Consider the following 21,464-nt stretch of genomic DNA (forward strand, 5'->3'; position numbering starts at 1 on the left):
TTGGGTGTACTGAGGGACAGAGTCTAAATATTAGCTATAACCAACTCCTTTATAGAGTAAAACTTTCAGAACGGGATGAAGGACTAGCTTGATTTATAAACATTGATACGCTACGGCACAGAGTTCTGCATTTACACAAGAAACAGGGAGAAAGATTCAGGTTTGACAGCTCCTTAATTGTTACAATAGTCAGAACACAAAATGTTACTATTAAGGAACAAAAAAAACCAGTATTCTTCATCAGAACTGGTGCTTCATTCTGAATAGCCTGCCTGGTTAGTTTTCTAGATGCACTGCCTTTTGCCAAAGAACCTAAAATGATGTTTAAGTAATTTCAGCAGCTTCAGAACTCCAAGGACTGAAACTTCTGCATTTATTATTTTTATCTGTTCTGCAGTCTCACATGATTTGCAAGAGTTACTAGACACGGAAAAATAGTTATAGAAAAGTTACTGCTAAACGCATTTTTATACGTTTTCAAGGCTTGCCACAAATTAAGGTAGATTTTCACACACACTAGCTTTCAAGTTGTCACCACTCACTTAACAATGCAGAATATTTAGCTCAAGTGACAGTACAAGTTTCAGTTTCTTACACTGCTTTCTCAACACAAGACTGAAGTCTCTCTTGAGCCAAGTGTCTGCCAGAAACCAAATCTGCCAAATGCCACTGCATCGCTATGCTAATAAGCAGTTCTGCAGCTCTGTTCTGATACGCAGTGAATTGAAAAGCGCAGCTTAAAGTTATTACCTGGAACATTTTAGGGATTACAGTAAAAGAGCCCGATCATTTTTCCAGTGGTCAATTCCTCGTTTTACTGTTTTCCACTGTTATTTTTTATCTATGCTATGTAATCAGTTCAGTCCTCCCCCTTGTTGGGGCAGGTCTTGCTCACAGAAACACTGCCAAAAAAAGAGATGTACATCCAAGAGAAGGGCAGGTGAAAGAAGGCAGACTTCTGTGATGTTAGCTGTCATTTCAGCTGTCAGACTTTCAATATCCAGATAGCTTACTAAGAGCCTTACTCCAAGAGAAACTACAGCAAGAGCTCCAGATACAAGCACCAGGCAAACAGAGGAGCTTAAAAGAAACCAGCCTGGGAGAGCTGGCTTTACAGACACCCTTCTCTTCGACCTTCTGCTTCGTGGTGCTTCGGGGAGAAGCCCAACTTCTCAAACGCCACGGAGCAGAAGGGAACAACCGCAGGCAGCCGGGGCAAACCTGTGCCTCGGCGCCGACCCCGAGGAAGGGGAAAGGCAAGGGGAAGAAAAAGGGGCAAGGGCCGGGGTCCTCGCCTCCCCCCGGCCTGCAGGGTGCGGCCCCGCCTTCCCCGCCCCCCCGACGGTACCGACCTTCGGAGGTGAGGCGGCAGAAGGGCTTGAGCAGCTCGGCGAAGCCGAGGTTGTTCCTGCGGGCCAGGCGCTCCGCCTCCTCGCTGCACAGCGCGGCCACCAAGGGCACGAACGAGTCCTGGAGGAACTCCTGCACCGACTGCACGCACTGGGCCATCGCCGCCGACGACGACGACGGAGAGACCGAGCCCCGCCACCTTCCTCCCCGGTGCCCCGCTCCTCCTCCTCCTCCTCCTCCTCCTCCTCCTCCCGCTCCTCGTTGTCGCTGTCGCTGTCGCCCCGCCGCGGCCCGCCGGGCGCTCAGCAGCGGGCGCCCAGCGCCGCCGCCATGTCGCGCCTCCGCCGAGCCCCTCGGGTAGCGCCCGCTCCCGGCGGCCCCCGCGCCCGCTCATGTGATTGGCCCGAAGGGGCGGCGCCGGGGCGGGGTAAGGAAGGGAGGAAGCGGGGAGTGCTGCGCATGCGCGGATGTCCGCCCCCCCCCCCCCCCCCGCCGTCCGTGGTTCTTGGTTCGCTCCGGGGGGGCGGGGCGCGGGGAGCCGGCACCAACCGTCACCGTCAAGGGTCGGTCGCGGCAGGCTGATGCTGCCGGCCTGACTGACAACCCCCACCTGAATAAATAAATAAACAAACACGTCCCTCACGCAAAATAAATGCATAAATAAATTAAAAGGACCCGTCCCTCACGCTAAATAAATAAATAAATAAATAAATAAAACCAGATTAGTTAAGGTTTAAAGAATTGTTTGAGGTTTCGCTAGCAGACCTGTCACTGCTCAGTTGAACGCGTGAAGTGAAAATCAGGCGTTTTGCCCATGGTCGTATACAAAGTTCTGCTGCTTTTGGCACGAATGGCGATAAACTGTGACGGGGAGGGTCAGGCTGGGTGTTAGGGAAAGGGTCTGCACCCAGAGGGTGGCCGGGCACTGGGACAGGCTCCCCAGGGCAGCAGTCACGGCACTGAGCCTGACAGAGTTCAAAAACTGTTTGGACAATGCTCTCAGACACATGGTCTGATTTTTGGGTGGTCCTGTGTGGAGCCAGGAGTTGGACTTGATAATCCTTGCAGGTCTCTTCCGACTCAGGATATTCTATAATTCTGTGATTTTGCATTTGTAAGCTGCATAAGGAAATGGCATGGAAGGCAGGCAACAGTGCTGAGCAGTGATAATTAAGAATGAGTAATTGCAATAGGAGGGTTAGGTTTTAACATGCTGTCAGGGACTTGTCAAGATCACAGAAAAAGCCCTGTGGTGCTTGGAAAGCAATGCTGAGCAGACTATAATAGATTACGATTTCAGTATTAAGGTTTGGAAATCACTAGCCAGTTTCTGTGCGCTTGACAGGCCTGTCAAGAGGTAGAAAGTTGCTACAAAGTGAGGCATGTAGGTACAGGAGAGAGAGACAGTCCTGATGGAAGATTTATAACACAAGATTGCTCCTTCCTGATCACAAACGTCAGAGAGATCTTGTATCACTTAGGTTCAATGGGAGATTGCATGTTGTGTTTTCATACGCATGATTTACAAAGTCGTAAGAAGCCAAGCCTCATTAAAGTGTAAGATCCTGTAAAAAAATAAAAAGAGGATGAGGTTATTTCTGTAGTTGATACTACAGAATGAATGCATCCTGACTGAAAACCAAATAAAACTTGGAAAAAGAATATCTAACTGTATTCCCTAACAGATTCAGTAATTTGGAAATTTGTGTTAACTCATCTGTCTACACCAGTTGGGTCAGCTACTTCCCCTGTGAATAAAAAACTAGTTTTTAATTCATTGATTCAATGTAGGCAGTAAAAAATGAATATATATATATATAATAGGCCAGATTACTCACTGTTTTCCAGGTTTGAATCCTGGGAATGTTACCCAAAAGCTACTCAATATTGCAGAAAAAATATTTTGGCTTTGATAGATAATAGAACAAGTCGAAGGCCAACATTCTCCAAATATTTATGGCTTGTCCACATCTGCAAATTCCACAGTGATATTCAAAAGTAATGTTTCTAGAGATAAAATATGATCTCCAGACGGACACTTTGAAACACCGGTGCTTTTCCCCCATTCCACTTAATCTGTTACTTCAGAACAGTACATGGATTACATCTGGTAGATTGAAGTGGATCAGAAGAAGTCCCAATCCTGATCACAAATGATTTGACACTAAAAGCTATTTTAAAATTTTGAACATCTTAATGTCTTTCTAGCAAAGACTCAACATTCATTTATTTGTTGCTCTTCAGTGGAGTGTGTGACTATCAATGATCTTTGGTAGCCATTACACCGTGAGAAATCAACATTAATTTTTGTTTTGTTTACAGTGGGCAAAGTTTCTAAGTGCTTTTTATTGTCACTAGAGCACCCGTACATTCTGAACCTAGATTTATGTGCTCAAAAACTGTTCTTTGTCTATAAAAACTTTTTGTACACATTTTCTTTTTGCTCAGCATTAGGAATACTAGTCCTAAGATTTTCTCCCTTTCGTGATAGTTCTCTTCCAGTACAACATTGTCCAAAGGACTGATTCTGTCACACTGGTTTGATATAGCTCTTCAATCTCATGGTCTGTGTTATAGTAAGACAAGTTTGTGTTTTCCCATGGCTTAGAACCTTTGATTCAGCCTCTGACTTGTTTGCTCTGCTACCAAGGGATAAACAACCCCATCCTCAACGGACACAGTAGCTCAGGGTGTTGTATCCCAGATCTGGTGCTAAAAATAGTCTAGTCAATGAGGATTCAAATAACATTATCTTTATTTACAAGGCAGAAGGTACATTAGAAAGAATATAATATATCATCTCTAATTACGTCTGTCATTCCAAAGCCTGGCAATAACAAAACAATCACCAAGACAGAAATGTCCACTGTTTCAACTGAAAAAAAAAATACTGTAAAAATTTGGACTTAGAAGTGCATAGCCTCTACTCTTCTGTGCTGCTTTGCTGCTGACAGGAGTGTGTTTTGACTTCCTCAGGCTAGAAGCCTTCTGAACTTGGAATTTCTTTGATTCCTTTGTGCAGATGACATAGCCAGAGACTAGGAGCTTTCTGCTGCACTGAGTTGCTGCTGAGGAAGATTTTTTTAAAGGTTTAAAAGTCGGTTTTTTTCGTTCGTTGTTTATTTGTTTTGGGGTTGGGTTTGGTGTTGTTTTTTGTTTGTTTGTTTTGTTTGTAAATAAAATGATACTTGTGTTATCATGTACATTTAACATAGAGAGCAAAGACTATAGAATTGCAAATGCTGCGATCTGAAGTTGAGTCCAATGCTCTCATTTACCATTTTTCAAATATGGAACAGGTCTATGACCCTACAAGTTAGCTACAGGTTAAACTATACCCTTGAATGTTTACATCATGGGCTCCCAACTCCCTGCAAACTTAAAGGCCAAATTTGAGTTTTTGCCTAGTTCAGACTTCTGCAGAGTTATAGAAGTGGTATTTCACACGTTTTCTTTCTTCTTTTTTCTTTTTTTTTCAATTCTGAAGGAAGATTTTACACAGTAAGAACAGTGCCACAGCCTCAAGTATGTACCAGCCCCATAGTGTCTGTAACACTGCTCCCAGCTTGCACCCAGGCAACCTTCTGATGTGCAGATGTGCAGGCTGAAGATGGTCAGATCTGCAGTTGCAGTGGTTAATCAGAAAGGTTTACCCTGCCTTGCCTGAGGGAGAGTTATAAAGAAGAGCAGGTGATGGTAAACAGTCAATTTCAGTGCTTCTGAATCAATTGGGCACTCCCCTGCCCCAGCTCAGGGATCACAACACTTTTGCTGGGCATGGGATGGGAACATGTGATAATGCAATTCTCCTTCCAGGCATGATGATACCGGATCTTTCTGTGAACAACTCCCATCACCCACAGAGATAAAGGAAGAGCTGGTAGCACTTGATAGTCCTGATCTGGGGTTGGATTTCCAAGGTAATAGCTCTCTAGAACCTCCCCTTTGTTCCCAGGGGAAGACATCTACCACTCCCTGCCTCAGCCAGGATTAACATCAAACTCTGTAGTATTGCCCCAAACAGAGATTTTAAATTCAGAGCCCCTTTTTGTTAACAGATATGTCTAAAAAAGACTACATAAGGATTAATGTAACTTTTTTTTTATATAAACATAAGGTTTGCGCATTACCAAAGGAGAGAGAGAGGCAGATGAAAAGAAGACAGGAAGGAAAGCCAGCAGGTCCAAATCCAGCACTGAGGACCATGGCTCCACTCACCACAACAGAGGGACAGGTATAATGCTCCTTGCTTTGCTCTTACAAGTTAGTGAAGAGGATGCTCTCCCCAGACACACAAGCTCTTCACACTCTTTCCTTCTCTTTGAAGGAAAGCTCTCAGAGCTTCCTTTGAAGGAATGCTCTTAGACACTTTTATCTTTAGTCAGTCCCTCTTGCTATAAGATTCTTTGAATTGTAATTGAATAATGTTCCAGATTTTGAAGGGCCCTTAGCCAGGGGAATTCCTGGGGATATAGCTCCTATTTGATGAAACTGAGAGTTACTGATGTTAACAAGGATGAACTAAAGAATAGATTCTTAATGTTTAGGTGCCATTTGAACTAATTTCCACAAATCAGTTCCCTTTTTGCACTCTAAGTGTCCCCGTGGCACTTAGTCATGTGCAAAAGCCTTACACTTAATATGGCCCCATATCAACGTGTATACTGGTGAATATGGGTAGTACACAGCATGGAAATGGAGGTGGTGAGAGGCAAGTAGGTATGTGCCATGTGGGCATGAGGCAAGTGGTGGTTATGTCTCCTATCTTATGCCTAAGGTAAACTCACATCAAAATCTTCTAAAATTAAAGGGAAAAAATCATTTTCCATGGAAATAAACAGTATTTTTTTGTGTAACATAAAGATCTCATTTGTGTATTACACTATATAGCAAAATACTAAATAACCTGACCAGAAACTTTTAGTGTAGTTTGCAGGAAAATTACAGTAAACTAGACCCTAGCATGCCAAAAAATGATACACTTAAGCATACTTCATATAAGTCATTAGAAGGCGATTTCGCAAGCAAATCCCCATCAGGCAACTGGAACGGGAGCTGAGGCTCACGCAGCTGAGGGTTTGCTCCCTGCAAAAGCTGGGGCTGAGGCCAGCACCCCAGCACCTGCAGTTCTTGCATGCACACACAAAGGCCCATGAATTGTCATGCAAAATCATGTCTTCACATCAAAGAGTCTATAGATTAAAGGATGAGACAAGATGGGAGATGGATATAAGACATGGACACAGATGATGCAAGTATAGAGGTGAGACAGGGAGGAAGCAGTAAAGTTTGTTGTTTTACTGTTTGTTTGTTTGGTTGGTTGGCTTGGTTTTGTATGTGTTTTTGTTTGTTTGTTTGTTGCTTCAAGACGAAATAGAAGTACAACCTTTAGCCAGTCTGCAGCAATCACCGTCATTAAGCCAGCTGCCCACTGTGTGAGAGGTAACAGCTTTATAGATGCGTCTTCGTGAGGGTGAATTTTAAAAACAATACTCCAGCCTCACTTTCGCTTCAGGAAGGAGGCAACGTGCGTGTACACAGTCCTGGATTTGTGCCAGCCCCACAGGACAAAAATTAAGTTTGACACACAGTGTCAAACAGCAGAAGGGCAGAATTTAGAAGCAATAATTTCCCTGAGTTATACTGCAGCTTTTAATGTAGTCAGTTTTGACTGTGATTTAAGACCAGATACTGTATTTCTAGCAAATGAATTGTTGCTACTCAAGTCCACAGAAAAGCTGAATTTTTTCTGTTACTTGTGCAAGCTATGTTGTTAAAAGATTTGAGATGCTGAGTTTATAAATGTTTGCTGTTTAGTTAAATTTTAATATTTTGAATAAAATATTTTAATATTTTGAATCTGCTTAATGCAGAGGAGCTTGCAAAGATATCTTAATAGTAAATATTCTCAGCCATCCTCTGACAAGAGAATGGAGTCACATTTTTGTCAAACTATTTTTTTATTCAAATAGATTTTATAATTTTGCTTTTCTATATATTTGAGTAATTACTTCTGGAGACATAAGGAGAAAATGAAAACAATCCAAACAGTAGATTGTCACTTAGCAGTAAACATTTTTCTGGATAACAGAGAGTATTTTTCCTATGTATTTAGTTACATAAATAAAGTGCTACATAGTGCAAAATCATACAATAATAATAAATGCCTTGGGACATTAATAGCAGAGTTTTCTATTGTTTGCCAGATGTTACTACTGGGGATAAGCAATTTGAGATTTCCTCTCTTTTGTATAATTAGAATTGCCTGTCTTTCCAGAAACAGATTTCTTTTCACCATGTTACAAAAAAAAAAAAAAAAGAATATAAATAAAATAGACCAAACAAACCAAAAGGACTAAATAAACTTTCCCTTATCATAAAAAAAAAAAAAAAAAAAAAACGCAGTCTTTGAAGTTGTGGTGCAGATTTTGACTGTAAAACATATTTTAATACAATGTAAATAGTCACAGAAAGGTCATCTGAGGATTACAAGAATTTAATAGTCATAACAGTCTGGTAGATGCAATTCATCTATCACACCACAGGAGGACTGAGGAGAAGGAAATACAAAATAAAAAACCTGCCCTTATTGTACACACAAATGCATGACAAGTAATATTTTCAAATCAACATTTTGATATTCAGGTTCTAATTAACAGTATTTCAAGAAAGTACCCTGCTTAGACTCTGTGACTGTAAAACGTCACTGCTGGGAAAAAGAATTGAAGAGCAGGAGAACAGGGAAAGAAAAACACTTGAGAGAAGTTTTTCATACTGATGGCATGATGCAAAATTGTATTGGAAAGATTCCTTTAGGTTCCATGTTCCTTTCATTTTCTGTGTCTGAAGAGTTCAGGGAAAGATAGAAACAGTTCAAATAGCATGTAAAATCTTTGATTTTTACCCAGTTTAATAATTTTTTCAACCCTAGTTCCTGCTGAACAACATCAACAATAAAAATAACTACAGGGTGTTTCTGTTTATCTTAGGAGCCACCATGTGGATATCTACTTAAGGAGTAGATTCACAAAATAATTCAAGCCCACTTAGGCCTGACAAAAAAAAAAAAAAAAAAAAAAGAAAGAAAGAAAGAGAGTCCACCCTCCCCAGCTGCCTAGCTGTATGCCTCTTTGTATCTTTGTACCTCCATAAATCTGGCACTGCTTGTCAAATGGACATTTAATCAGCAGGAGTAATGAACTAAGAGGTCTAAAAATTAATCCCGTTTTTAAAAAGCCGTCCAGCTTACCTTTTGACCAAAGAATGTGCACCAAGAGAAGAAAGGGGCAGTGACTCTGGGCAGGAGCTGGGACGAGCCCTTTCAAAGGATGTTTGGGCTTTGAGTGATCTAAGCAATCTGCAAAGCCACCCTGGAGTTGATGAAATATTCCTTAGACAGAATAAAGTGGATATGCAGAGACAACACACAGAATATAACTTGTTGTTATACTAATAATATAATAATAATACAATATAATATAATAATAATACAATATAATATATTAATAATATATTGTTCAAATTCTGTTAATGCACTATAATCTGAAGAATTTTATAAGAATTAATTCTGACTTGAATTACACCAAGAATCTCTGAATTTAGTACAGGTGTGATTTTGTCTGCATTATTTGTAGGGATGTAGTACTTAGCTTGGAAAGAGACGGAAGGCAAGGAAACAGAGTCAAAATCCCACTTCAGCAGCTTCCAGGTAGCACAATACCTATAAGAGAGCCATCCTCACTAGTAGGAACTGGGACTGAATGGGTAATTTTAATTTTGCTCTTTGGAAAAAAAGGGAAGCAGAGGAAGGAAATGAAGTGTGTTAGATTGAGTCTGACAGTGCCGGCTCCCAGTTGGACAGCCATGACCATGGGCTATAATCCCTATTTCTTCCACTTCTTGTGTCCTGTACCAAGGTAAAGTCCAAACATTCCCAACATTTCTAAACAGCATGCTTCAGTTTCTACATTTAGTAATGCCATTTAATTGAGAAAGCTGTTTCCCATTACAGCATAAATTATACACTGAAAGCATGATATTTACAAGTCAAAACAGAAGCTTTTTAAAAATTGAATGTTTCATCTGACCTAAAACAAAGTGATTTTCTCCCTGCAAAGATGCCAGTTCGTAGGATATTTCAAAATTTCAACTTTTGTTCCGGTTTAAAGTGAAAAAAACTAATAAATTCAGGAACAGAAATTCCAGTAACCTGTTAGATCTGCACCTACTCTATTTCACGAAATTCACCATATACTCCTGACCTAAGACTGTCCTTTTCTTTGAAATGGGGCATTCTGTAAAACAAGTTAAGAAGTTTCTTTTTTAAGAAGTCCCAGAAGTTTTCCATGGTCAAAACTGAGAGGCTCATGAACACACCTCTTGCAATTACAGGCAGGTCCAAGATGATTGTGGAACCCAACTGCAAAGAGGTGTGGTGTCTCTAATTTGAGTGTGGTCTATGTGGCTTCACACTTTTAAAATGATGTAAAAGGCTTTGCAATAGCTTGCTTCCCATTTGCCTCGTGCTCATATTGTCTCTGAGGCCTCCTTTCTCTCAAGCTTGTTTTCCAGAAGCACGGCTTGATGCAGCATGCTGTCTGGGCTCTTCAGCTAACCCTGGCTCAGACCTGTTGTTCCCCTGCTTTTCAGAGGAATTTTCTTCAGGGCAAAATGTGGTGTAAGTACTGAAAATTGAATGTTCACTCAAGCATACATTCTATCATGGAGAAAAAATAAAAATAATAATAATAATAATAATAAAAAAAAAGATGACTTCTTCAAATTGATTGGGAAAGCAGTGAGTGTTACAGATCAGGGAGCAACCTTGGAAGATAAGCCAGCATAGATTACTAGTTTACAATGAAACAACAGGGAAAAAAATCACTGTATGAAGTTGGATCTTGAAGTGCAATACTGCCCGGAAAAAGTATTGGACCCAAATCTCAGTTAGATTAAATGAACAGGGCAGAGCAACAGTTTCAGGCTAAAGAAAGACTAAACTTGAAGGAAAGTTCATGTGGCTGAAGTGGGAAGTTTGGTGATTCTATTTAGAAGCCTCAGCTACAGAGAAGATCAGATAAAAGGAACTGAGAGAAATCAAAATCCTAAAGGAGGCTTTTGAAGTTATTTGGCTTTCAATAGGTTATTTTTTTTATATGTTGATAACCAGAAATAAATTTCAGATACTTTTGTTTGGTTTTTGTTTGTTTGGTTGTTGTTTTTGTTGCTGTTGTTGTTGTTGTTGTTTTCATTACCACTTTTCCATGAAAGAAGCATGGAAACTAAGTAATTTCATAAATTAACAAAATATTTTAGTCTTTCTCTTAAAATGCTAGCAATTAAAAATATCTGTACAAGGGTTTTCCCTGGGGAAACAGTATAATTCTTCAAGATACCTGCACATATTAGAGATTACACGATTATTTTATAAAAGCAGATTCATGGCAACACATGCTGTCATCTGGCAGTATGTGTCTACTCTAATTGATCTCACTCAATTACTTAATTTTATGACTCACTCCAGGAAAGGTTAAGACATTAATGTTTTTGAAAGCTATGATGAATAATATCACTGTTGGAGATTACTTTCTCATAGAATAGCTTCATTAAAAGCAGGTAAATAGATGAAGAGTCGTCTGTAAGAAAGCTCACTGAAACTGAAATTCATATTTCAAGGCAACAGCACTGCTGTCTTACATACGTGGATTTTCTATTGTCTCCCTTTTGGGAGCAGAAAATAGTTGTGTCATTTTGACTTGCACAAATGACAGGAAACTCAAGTGAGGAAATCCTCTACAATTCTAGCATTTTTTATTAAGGCAGGAAATGAGGAGGAAGGGCAGTTCAGTGGGCTCCTTCTAGGCCAGTCAACAAACATCCGTTGTTGTACCTGAACACGTATTTTCAATTGTAAGACCATGATTTATGTGTGGGTGGGAAAATGTGCTGTGGTTCAGGAGCAATGTTCACTACATGCATGTCCACATTATACAATGGGAAATTTATTCCGGAGCCGGTGTTCTGGAACAGCCTCCATGTATCCAGTCCCCATCTATTGTCCCCATGTCCTTAGTGGAATTTTGTGTAGATGATCCCTGGGCATGTCCTATCTGAGGTATGATTCTTGACTGAAGGGACTGTGAAGCTACATTAAAGACCCGAGAAAGAAAAATGTGTATTGTTTTATCATGCAGTCCTATGTTATGACGTTTCCAGTTCTTCTGTGTCAAAGTTATGCTTATATACCTTCAAAGGAGACTATCTGTTGCAAATATCATGGCTTTGGTAGACATTTTTGTTGTCAGCCTAGCAGGCAGATCCCGGCATCTTCAAGCTATTTCCTACTAGATCATCCTCATCCTAAGCTGTGGCCATTTCTGGGGGAGATACAGGATCATGTCTCATCAGAGCAGCTTTGTGGTCATGTGGAGGTGCTAGAAAGGGCAGGCACTGCTTGACCTTCATGTTCTCCCCCTACTCTCCCTTGGCAGGCCTTTTTCTGGGGGTAAGGATCATTTTCCATTTTTCATGGAAGTTTTGCTGTACACATCCTCCCTGCCTGCAGGAGGGGTGAACTGATGTAGGGTTTGCTGCAGTCCACCTCTCCTCCTGCTCAGGACTTTGTAGAGTGTCTCCTCTGCAGTCTACCCTCTATGAGACAGACTTTTAGGTTATGTTTGGGTTTTTCCACTGTTTTCTGAATCATCCTTTTCAATGCCTGCTCTGAGATTTGCTAAAAAACAAGCCATCATGCCTGAGGGAATGAGGGAGAACAGACAGATTTATCTACACACAGAGAAGATGATATTGTTTAACATCCTTAGGGAACCAGCCTAAAATCTCATGAATGAACATCATTGTCCCTCCGCAGCTAACACTCTCCTCTCCGGAATATTTACTTTAATGATGCTCAAAGACCTCAAAAACAGAAATAAAAAACTTACAAATATTGGATTTTTATGTCTGAGTACAAAAAGCTGTCTGATATGAATCAATAAATGTCCAACTTTGCCCTACTTGAACAGTGATGTAATGTAATTTATTTCAAATTGTGTGAGAAGTGCACAGCATTCAGATAAACATCAGCTATGCCGAAAGGTTTAGTTCCATCTCTTTATTAAGAAAAAAAAAGGGGGAGTTGCACTAAGCAGAGGTTCATTCACTTGTCCTTCACTTAGAGCAGTGAATCTAATGCAATAAATAAAATAATTTTCCGTTTTTGCTGTCTGCTATCCCCATTAGAACTTATCAGTCTTCATTGATAGTAGTGCTACCAGGGAAGTGCATGCTGCTTTTCCACCCTGCTGCTCCATTGTGTTTGGCCCTGACTTACTCTTCTAGAAACAGAGTATACGAGCATGCACTTGACTATTTCAGAATGCAATTTCTTCAAATGGGTCCAATTTAGCCTGGAAACCAGATCATACTCTTCAATGTCCATTGTCATCTGTGCTTTTGACTCTGCAAACAGTTGCTTGATGATTTTATAATTATCTCCAGATTATTCATAAAAATATTATCCAAAATCAGGTATGTATGTTTTTGACACTACTTTGCAAGACCTATCATATAGTATTTCTTATTTCCTATGTACCTTATTAATATTATACAATACTAATTCATTTTAGTTTGAAGGGCATGAAATACCAAGTTAAATAGTGTACAGAAGTATATTACACCTGCATAATTACCAAAATCAATTATTTTGTAAGTTCAGCAAAGAACAACCTCAGTTCAGCTGACAAGACCAATTTCTAAAACTGTGGTAGAGGGCATATATTTTTATTGACTGAACTTCATCTTTTACATTTTATAACCAATGAGGTCAACCACATCAGGTTGGGGACAGGCTCCCCAGTGCAGTGGTCATGGCATCGAGCCTGACGGAGTTCAAGAAGCGTTTGGACAATGCTCTCAGACACATGGTTTGACTTTGGAGTGGTCCTGTGCGGAGACAGGAGCTGGACTCAACGATCCCTGTGGGTCCCTTCCGACACAGTATATTCTATGATTCTATAGTTCTGTGTGGTTTGAGTTCAACTTTGGAGGATTTCCATTGTATGCTCAGAATTCTTAACAATAATTATCAGCAAGCCAGAAAACTCCTCAGCCAAGTCTTGTAGGATTATTGGCTGAAAGGTATCTGTGCCTTCTTTTTACCGTATTTATTCCTAATAAATGTGGTTTAATGCTTACCTTGTCGTTATGGACTGGCAAATTGCACAATATTCTGATCAGATATAAATACATCATTCTGCTCCTTACCAAATACCATAGCTAACCATTGAACACTTTCTGTATCATTATCACTATCGTGTCAATCTAACACCAAGCCTTAACTGCTGTATTACATTATTTTGTTCATATTTTAGATTTGCTTTTTTTTTTCCCTACTTTTACTAGGCTTGAATTTTCCTTGGCTTCATTTGGTAATTTTTATTGCCATATTTATGATTGCCATCTACTTTTAATTATTGTCTTTACTTCCTTTTCCAGAAAGGTCTTTTAATAAAATAGTGCTTTTTAATATTTAAAAAATTGATGTACACTTACCACACAATAAAGTCTTCTGATACACACCCTGACTTTTGTTAATATCATTAAGTTTCTCCTCATACATTCTTGGATTTTCATATTTCTTAACTAATATCTTTTTCTAGGTAACTAATTAAGGAGACGTAGACATTTATCTGTATGCAGTATCTAAACAAATACATACACATAGGTAATGCCTACTCAGCTGTAATCATGTGCACATGTAAAAGAGCTTGGCTGAGCCTGCACTCTGTCTGCCCTTGTTTGATGTAATTGGTTGTGACCACTGATCTTCAGGCAAGAACAAGCTTCCAGCCTTGCAATTCCCTCTTTACCCACCACACTCAGGTCTATGTGCACGGCACCTATTTTGTGCTGGAAAATTATTGTCAGTAATTCCTGAAAACTCTAATGCAGTCTTACCACTGTCTTCATGAGATTTCCATTCCAAATAAATCAATGATGACAATGCTGTTTTTATTTTCACTTATTAGTGACAGGCACTTAAGGGCTTATTTGCTTTTTTTTTTTTTTTTTTTTTATGCCTTTTTAAAAAGCATTTTGCTTTTATCCTTCATGATTTAATGTTTTCCATACATTATTCATATTTACATTGTCAGACTGTAAATTTGTGTGTGATTTACCAGAAAAACTACAGTTTTAGTCCCTGATTGATTTTCTTTCATAGCTTTTGTGCTTAATTATCTTACAGCAGTTAATGATATTTTATCACATTATATTATTCATGCAGTGTTAGAAATTAAACTTAGGTATAACCGAGATCTAAATCTTAACCAAGTAACACCAAAAATAGCACAGCAACAGATAAGATTAGAGTTTAGCTAATGGCAAGGTGTTACAATTTTCCTCATGTTTTATTTGATGCTAAAGATAAACATTAACTGACAAAGGAAATTCATTGACTTGATTCTGGCTGACAAGATTTCACGTATGCTGGAACATATTTTGTTGCAGTTTCTGTAAAAATGCATAGTGTTGTTCGATTTTTGTTGTTTTTGTTTTTTTTACCTAAGACAAAATATAATTCTTACATTTGCTTTTATTACTCATCAGTAGGTAGCATATGAGTAAATAGTAAGTGCACAGGAAATATTGCTATCCTTCTGCTGTCGTTACATATTTGATTTGGCAAGTTAATAACATGACTGTCAAAGCTGTTTATATTTAAATGTTCAGTGGAGATAATCATCACTGTAGATTCTGGGCCCAGAAAAGGGTGATATCTTCCTTCAGAAGCAAATCTGTGATGGAAATTTCCATGAAAATCACTTGACAGGAGATTACGAGTTTTACTGCAGGCCAGACACAAACCGAAAGATACTGAACATGCAGATGCTTTCATCTTGGAGTTGCCAAATCTACTGCCTTTCTTTTTTTTTATTTCTTACTCAAAAGTGGGTCATACTTGATTTTGCTTCAGTAAATAATATTTAAGTTACAGAAAATGCATTGGATAGTGGAAAATATACAATATACAAAATGCACAATTACCCTGAGACATATCAGTCTTTGTGACAGTAATATTCAAATTTCCTCAATATTCAAATTTCCTTAATATTAAAAACAATAATTTTTCACAGTAAACAACATTGCCCCAAATATATTGTGTTTCAATAACTGTACCTAGTATAGCATGTACAAATTTTAGCCAAATAAGAAAAACCTAGATAGATTCCAATTAATTTTTGTGCATTACCAAATGTATTATAAAGTTTCCAGTACTTGTAGAAATAACTGGGAATACTACTTCTGTTCTTCAAGTGTTCACATAACTGGGGATGCCTAAAAGAAATCTAGTTTAATTTAGCTCATCACAGGCAAAAATAACCTAAGTTATACGCTGCTTTGACAGTTGTATTAAGGCTGCCGTGCGATGTTCATAGGTGTTCAGCTCCTACCAGGATTCTCCCCTGGGTCTTTCAAAGTCATCCAGCAGCCATTTCCACCAGGAGCAGAAAAGCTCCATGCATGGGGAACATCTGTGAGAGAACGTGGCAAGAATAGTCACAGCTTTGTTTCTACAGCTTGGCACTCCTTGACCACCTTAGCTTCCACTGAAATTAACACACTGATGGGGAACGTGGGTTTATGTCCACTGACTAGCAGTTGCTAACACAAGGATATGCCTCGTGGCTTCCGTTGCCCTGTGTTATTTGCCACAGACATCCTCAGTGTGGTTATCACCAGAGTACCAGGTGAAGAAATAGGATGCAAACAGGTAAAACAGAAAACCAAGGCCTTTCATAACCTTTACTAAGAGAGACAGCAAAAAGACGTTTCTCTGAAATATCTAGTGTAATTGTCTATATCTTTTTTGGCCATTTTGTCGTTTTTTTTTTTTTTTTTTTTTTTTTTTTTAACAGTGGCACTTGAGGGTCCATTATGCTAGCAACAGTCGATTTGGAGATTTGGACCATTGTTGTCCACATCTGAGACAATGCCATCTCCAGTGCTAATGGAAATTTGTTTCAGAAAGTAACAATTGTACGATTTATCAGCCTTGAGATAAACTACCGCTGCCTACCACTGTTTCAAGAAAATTGTGGATTACACTTGTGCTTAATTAGTAGTTAATATAGCATCACTGCAAGCTCTCTAATTCAGAAAAAGTGACAGCATTACAGAATGGCTGAGGTTGGAGGAGATCTCTGGAGGTCACCTGCTCCACCGCCCTGCTCAAGCAAGGCCACCCAGAGCAGGTGGCCCAGGACCATGTCCAGGCAGTTTTGGAAGATCTCCAAAGAGATCTTCAAAAAGATCAGGAAGATCCACAACATCTCTGGTCAACCTGTGCCAGTGCTCCATTACTCACACATAAAGTGCTTTCTGGTGTTCAGAGGGAGCCTCCTGTGTGCCAGTTTGTGCCCATGGCCTCTTGTCCTGGCACTGGGCACCACTGAACAGAGCCTGGCTCCATCCTCTTGGCACCATCCCTTCAGGTATTCACAAACATTGATGAGATCCGCCCCCACTCCCACCCCCCACCCCAAGCCTCCTCTTCTCCAGGCTGAGCAGTCCCAGCTCTCTCAGCCTCTCCTCATAGTAGAGGTGCTCCAGGCCCTTACAATATTACCATTTTGTAAATATGCATTGCAAGGAGTTATAACAAACACACTGGGCCTATTTCATTTTGACACTTGCTATGCTCTGAAAAAAACAAGACCTAAGACCTTCAGTGACTTCAAGAGACATCAGAACTTTAAGACATCTCCTGCCTGGCTTGAGTGAGGCAGATTTTCTCTGAGATAGCCAGGACATTTGGGGTCAGTGGTGGGGAAATGGTTTGGAGTGCAGACACCCAGACGGCAGAGAGAGGCCTGAGAAAAAAAAAATGGAGGGAGATGGGGAAAAAACCAATTTGAAATGACTAAAAATAAGGTAATTGTTGTCATAGGCAATTTCCAAATATGTAAGAGTAAGGTAATAACACTGCATGCTCGCCTATGATGATGGTGAGCACAGGTAAGCAGCTCTGGATTCATTTAATATTGAATTACTCTGAGAAAGTTACGTTTGCTTCTCTGCTGACTGCAGAGAGAAGGTAAGACACTCATGCACATTTCCTGTTAAATACCAAGAAATAAGTCTAGATTCATCCAGCTAAGGGTTATTTGCTTAAGGCCTTCCCTCCACTCAGCATTGGTGAGGCCACACCTGGAGCATGTGGAGGTCCAGTTCTGGGCTCCCCAGTACAAGAGGAACATAGAGCCACTGGGGTGAGTCCAGTGAAGGGCCACGAAGATGACGAAGGCACTGGAGCACCTCTCCAATGAGGACAAGCTGAGAACTGAGACTGTCCAGTCTGGAGAAATGTTGGGCTAGGGATCTCATCAATGTCTATAAATACCTGAAGGGAGGCTGCAAAGAGGAGAGAGCCAGGCTCTTGCCAGCAGAATCATCTGCTACTGACTCCCTTTACAGCCGTGGCCTCTGGCACAGACATCCTTCTGGTGATAACAGCAGTCAGAAGTTAGGCTTAAGCCAGCGTTTAGGAATAACTTTCAAAAATTATAAAGGGCATCCTAGTACATTCCTGTGCCCCTTCTTGGTTTCTAGGGTCACTTGTTTGTGCCAGAAATTACAGGCAACTCTGCAGAGTTCCTTCTATATGGAAATGCAGCTTAAGAAACTGCACCTTTTCCACTGTTCATTTGGGAAGGCTTGCTTTTATTATTTATTCCAGCCACAGTTCGTGGAAATTTATCTGCTTCTGGGCTGCAACACGCACACATCCGTATGACTAAAAATGCAGCTATTTACAACACCCTCAGTATCTTCAAGAAGTAGTGTATTAGCTTTTGCTGGATTTGAGAAGTGTCCATGCAGCCTATAACTGGAGCCTTGAGTCAGTTATTTGGAGGCCATACAGAAGGGGAAAATGTAGGGATTTAGCATAGTTCAGGGAAGATATCCTGAGAGGCTCAGTTTTTATTTCTTCTTCCTGGACTGTTTTAAGGTTTTTCTTCCTGAACTGTTTGTTGGCTTGTTTTTTTTATATCCAGGCATGCAATGAGCAAATAAAGCAGAGAGATACACTGGGTTAAGGGTGGAGGATTTTTTGTTGTTGGACCCGAAATTCATTCTAATTGTTTTTACAGTCAATAGAACAAATCACTGACTAATAACAAAAGACTATTTGTATATAGCACATGGATGTAAGTGTTCTTCATCTTTCCTTGGATCCCCTTGGATCCTTTACATTACCTTTTTTTTTTTTTTTTTTTTTTTTTTTTCCTGCTACCAACCATTTTAGGGGGAAGGTGAACAAAGTGACAAGGGTAATTTGATTTTATGTTTTGTGACATTAAAAGGGGAAAGCTCTCAGACAGCACGAGTGAACCTTGTACAGGGTATTTAGAGAAGACTATTTCATTTGGTGGAAAACAAGGAAACCTTTTCAACCCCATCTAAAGTACAGGACTAATCCAAGTTAAAACCTGCCCATGGGCAAACCATGTATAACAATTCAGTTTATCCTTGGACAAAGAGCATGTTGGGTCTTGGCTGTACTCTCTTTGCACTTTGTGTAATCATTTATACACCTGTCAGGTAACTGCAAAATACCACCTTCCGTCTGACTTGGGATTTGACAGGGCTCCATGGAGCTATATGAGGAAGGCTTTCAAAGAAGAGGTCACATCTGGAATCCTCCTGCAGGTGGATCACAGGCTGTTAGACATGTTAGAAATGCTGTCATAGACTGCACTGGCAGACGAGCTTTGGAAAGCTGTTTTATAGTGGCTCTAGAAGGTTTTGCCTCAGCTTCCAGCTCCACTTCTCTGCTGGAGTGACTTCTACATAGCAGAGCTGGCAGGAGGAATGCAGACTTGCGACTGAGCAGCTCTAGTGCAAAGGTCAGCATTTAGCTTTAACTGCTAAAGCAAGTGAACTTGCACAAAAACACCAAATTGAGTAGGAGCATCTGAGAGAGAAGCACTTGAAACCTCTTGCTGCTCTGGAAGATGGGGAGAGGTGACAGAAGAAAAGGTAGGTAACCTTCAACAGAGGGGCAGCACAGGCAGGTGAGAGTGGCAGCAGCTTAAATTGACTCAGCATGACCACTGGTACTGGCTAGTTTGAGTAACTGGCAAACGGGCACAGTGATTTATGGCTTTAGGTGTCTCCCTTCTGGAAGCTATTGCATTTAAATCATCATGTAGAACTACCTAAACAGGAGATGTTCCTGCTTTTTACCTGTTTCTGTGCAATGCCAGCATCTTACTTAAGTGAAATTTTACATCCGTGTGGCTGGAGTTGTGGACACAAGTTTTGCTCCTGCTTCTTTTGCTGCAGGGCTGTGATATTTGGTGGAAGGTCACACATGAAGAATTATCACAGAGGTATAAGGACTTTTGCCACCTCTCTGCTCGTCTGTGCTTGTCTGCTCACTGATCCCACACTCATCCATTTTGAACAACGTGCTTGCTGCTGGTTGCAGTCTGACATAGTAGCTTCTTCTAGCTCCGCCAAAGCCAGAGCTGCTGGCAGTCAGTGTGCATCCTTGCCTCTGTCCTTCCTTGCAGCCCCAGGCAGTGACAGTACCTGAGACCCCTCTGATGCCTATCTTGACTTGATAAAAATCACCTTGACAATTACTGCAAGAATCGTCTCCTGTCCCACTAGCACTGGGGCTCTGCAATGGTGCTCAGATAGTGAAAAAGCAGTAATGTCTTAAACCTCTACAGGAAGACGCACCAGAGCTCATCTGTCATGTCCATAGATAACTAAAAGCTTTAGAAAAAAAGCTTTTAGAAAAAGCAGCTGCAGTAACCACTAATCCAATCTGCTTTTACTACCAAAACCAGAGAACTGAAGTGGCTGAGACATTCCCAGAGGTAGGTGTGCCTTGAGCCAGTCCAAAGCCTGTGATGGCGAAGTCAGCATGCTGTTTATTAGCCACGTCCACACAGCCACCTACCAGTTCCACAGCCCCTGCAGGAACAATACCTGGAGTCTTCCTAACAGCGTATCATATGAAGAACAAATATCCTTCAATGTTACACTGGGGTTGTCATTATGTGGTGTAAAATTTTGATTTATTTTTATATATACTCCCTTATTTGAAGCGTGTTTTGGGGTGACTACCACATTTGTTTTTGTTTCTTTCTGTATAGATTCTGACACTCCTTTATTTCTGTAGGTTTAAAGAATAATGCATGGGCATGCCCTTACTGCCATGCTTAACTTCCTTCTGAAAGAATTCCAGCTACTGATATTGCCAAGAAAATGAAGATATACCAAAATTGCACCCAATGTGAAACACAGGTTTGCGACCTTGAACACTAATTACTAAATAATGCCAGAGATTTACCCATGCGCAAGAACTGACACTGTTATGATCCCTTTTAAGGCAAGTCTAAACAGAGAATCTCCACCATAATGATGATGGAAGAATAAATGTTGTGATTTTTGCTAGGCTTACCAAGATCCTTATCTAAAAGTGCTCTAAAACGTACTGCCAGCGCCACTGCAAATATTAAGCTCAGGCCTAAACTTACAAGAAATGAATCTTTTTGACTCTTCACATTGGCTTGGATGGAGAAAGGGCAAATGGCTTTTTTTTTTTTTTAACTCCAATTGCCCAATTGTAAAAATCCTGATCACACGTGGATCTGCTAAAATACGGAATAATGATATAAAATGTTGTGATTTTATTTATTTATTTATTTATTTTTATTCCCACCTTTTTGTAAAGCTACCTACACTGAGCCTTTTCTCTTAAGGCCTTTGAAACTTCATTTACTCATGCAAACAAAGTTTAACATGCTGCTGTTTGAACTGGAACACATATGTTCATCAAAATGATGTGCAGACCAGAAGGTAAAGAGGACTTTGTGGTGGAGGACATGGCATATATCAATAGGAAGAACAGTTAACTGAGATTTAGTTCACACTCATATTTTTATGCCTGGGCTCTTTTGTGGGAGGAGATTGTGCAGCTTACATTTTACTTCCTCTTATTTTTTTTTTCTCTGACTGGATTCATGTCTGGCTTTTATCATTTCCTTTGTCTTGCTAACTGCAAAACAATAGCCGTCAATCTTTCTTGTCTGTCAGCA

The 21,464-nt window shown here is 40.2% G+C and overlaps 1 protein-coding gene across 4 annotated transcripts in view; it reads right to left on the reverse strand.

The window, feature by feature from the left end:
• Positions 1 to 1,716, reverse strand: part of TRAPPC8 (trafficking protein particle complex subunit 8) — a 50,283-nt gene extending 48,567 nt beyond the window's left edge. For 3 of the 4 annotated variants that reach the window (XM_035553241.2, XM_035553238.2, XM_035553237.2), the window contains exon 1: positions 1,353 to 1,710. In XM_035553241.2, coding sequence (XP_035409134.1) covers positions 1,353 to 1,509 — 157 coding nt within the window. In that variant the 5' untranslated portion in view covers positions 1,510 to 1,710. Of the gene's footprint in view, positions 1 to 1,352 lie in introns of all 4 variants that reach the window. The other variant, XM_035553240.2, reaches the window with a different exon arrangement.
• Between the last annotated feature and the right edge of the window lie 19,748 nt (positions 1,717 to 21,464).

This window comes from Cygnus atratus, chromosome 2 (assembly GCF_013377495.2).
Source record: "Cygnus atratus isolate AKBS03 ecotype Queensland, Australia chromosome 2, CAtr_DNAZoo_HiC_assembly, whole genome shotgun sequence".
NCBI lineage: Eukaryota > Metazoa > Chordata > Aves > Anseriformes > Anatidae > Cygnus > Cygnus atratus.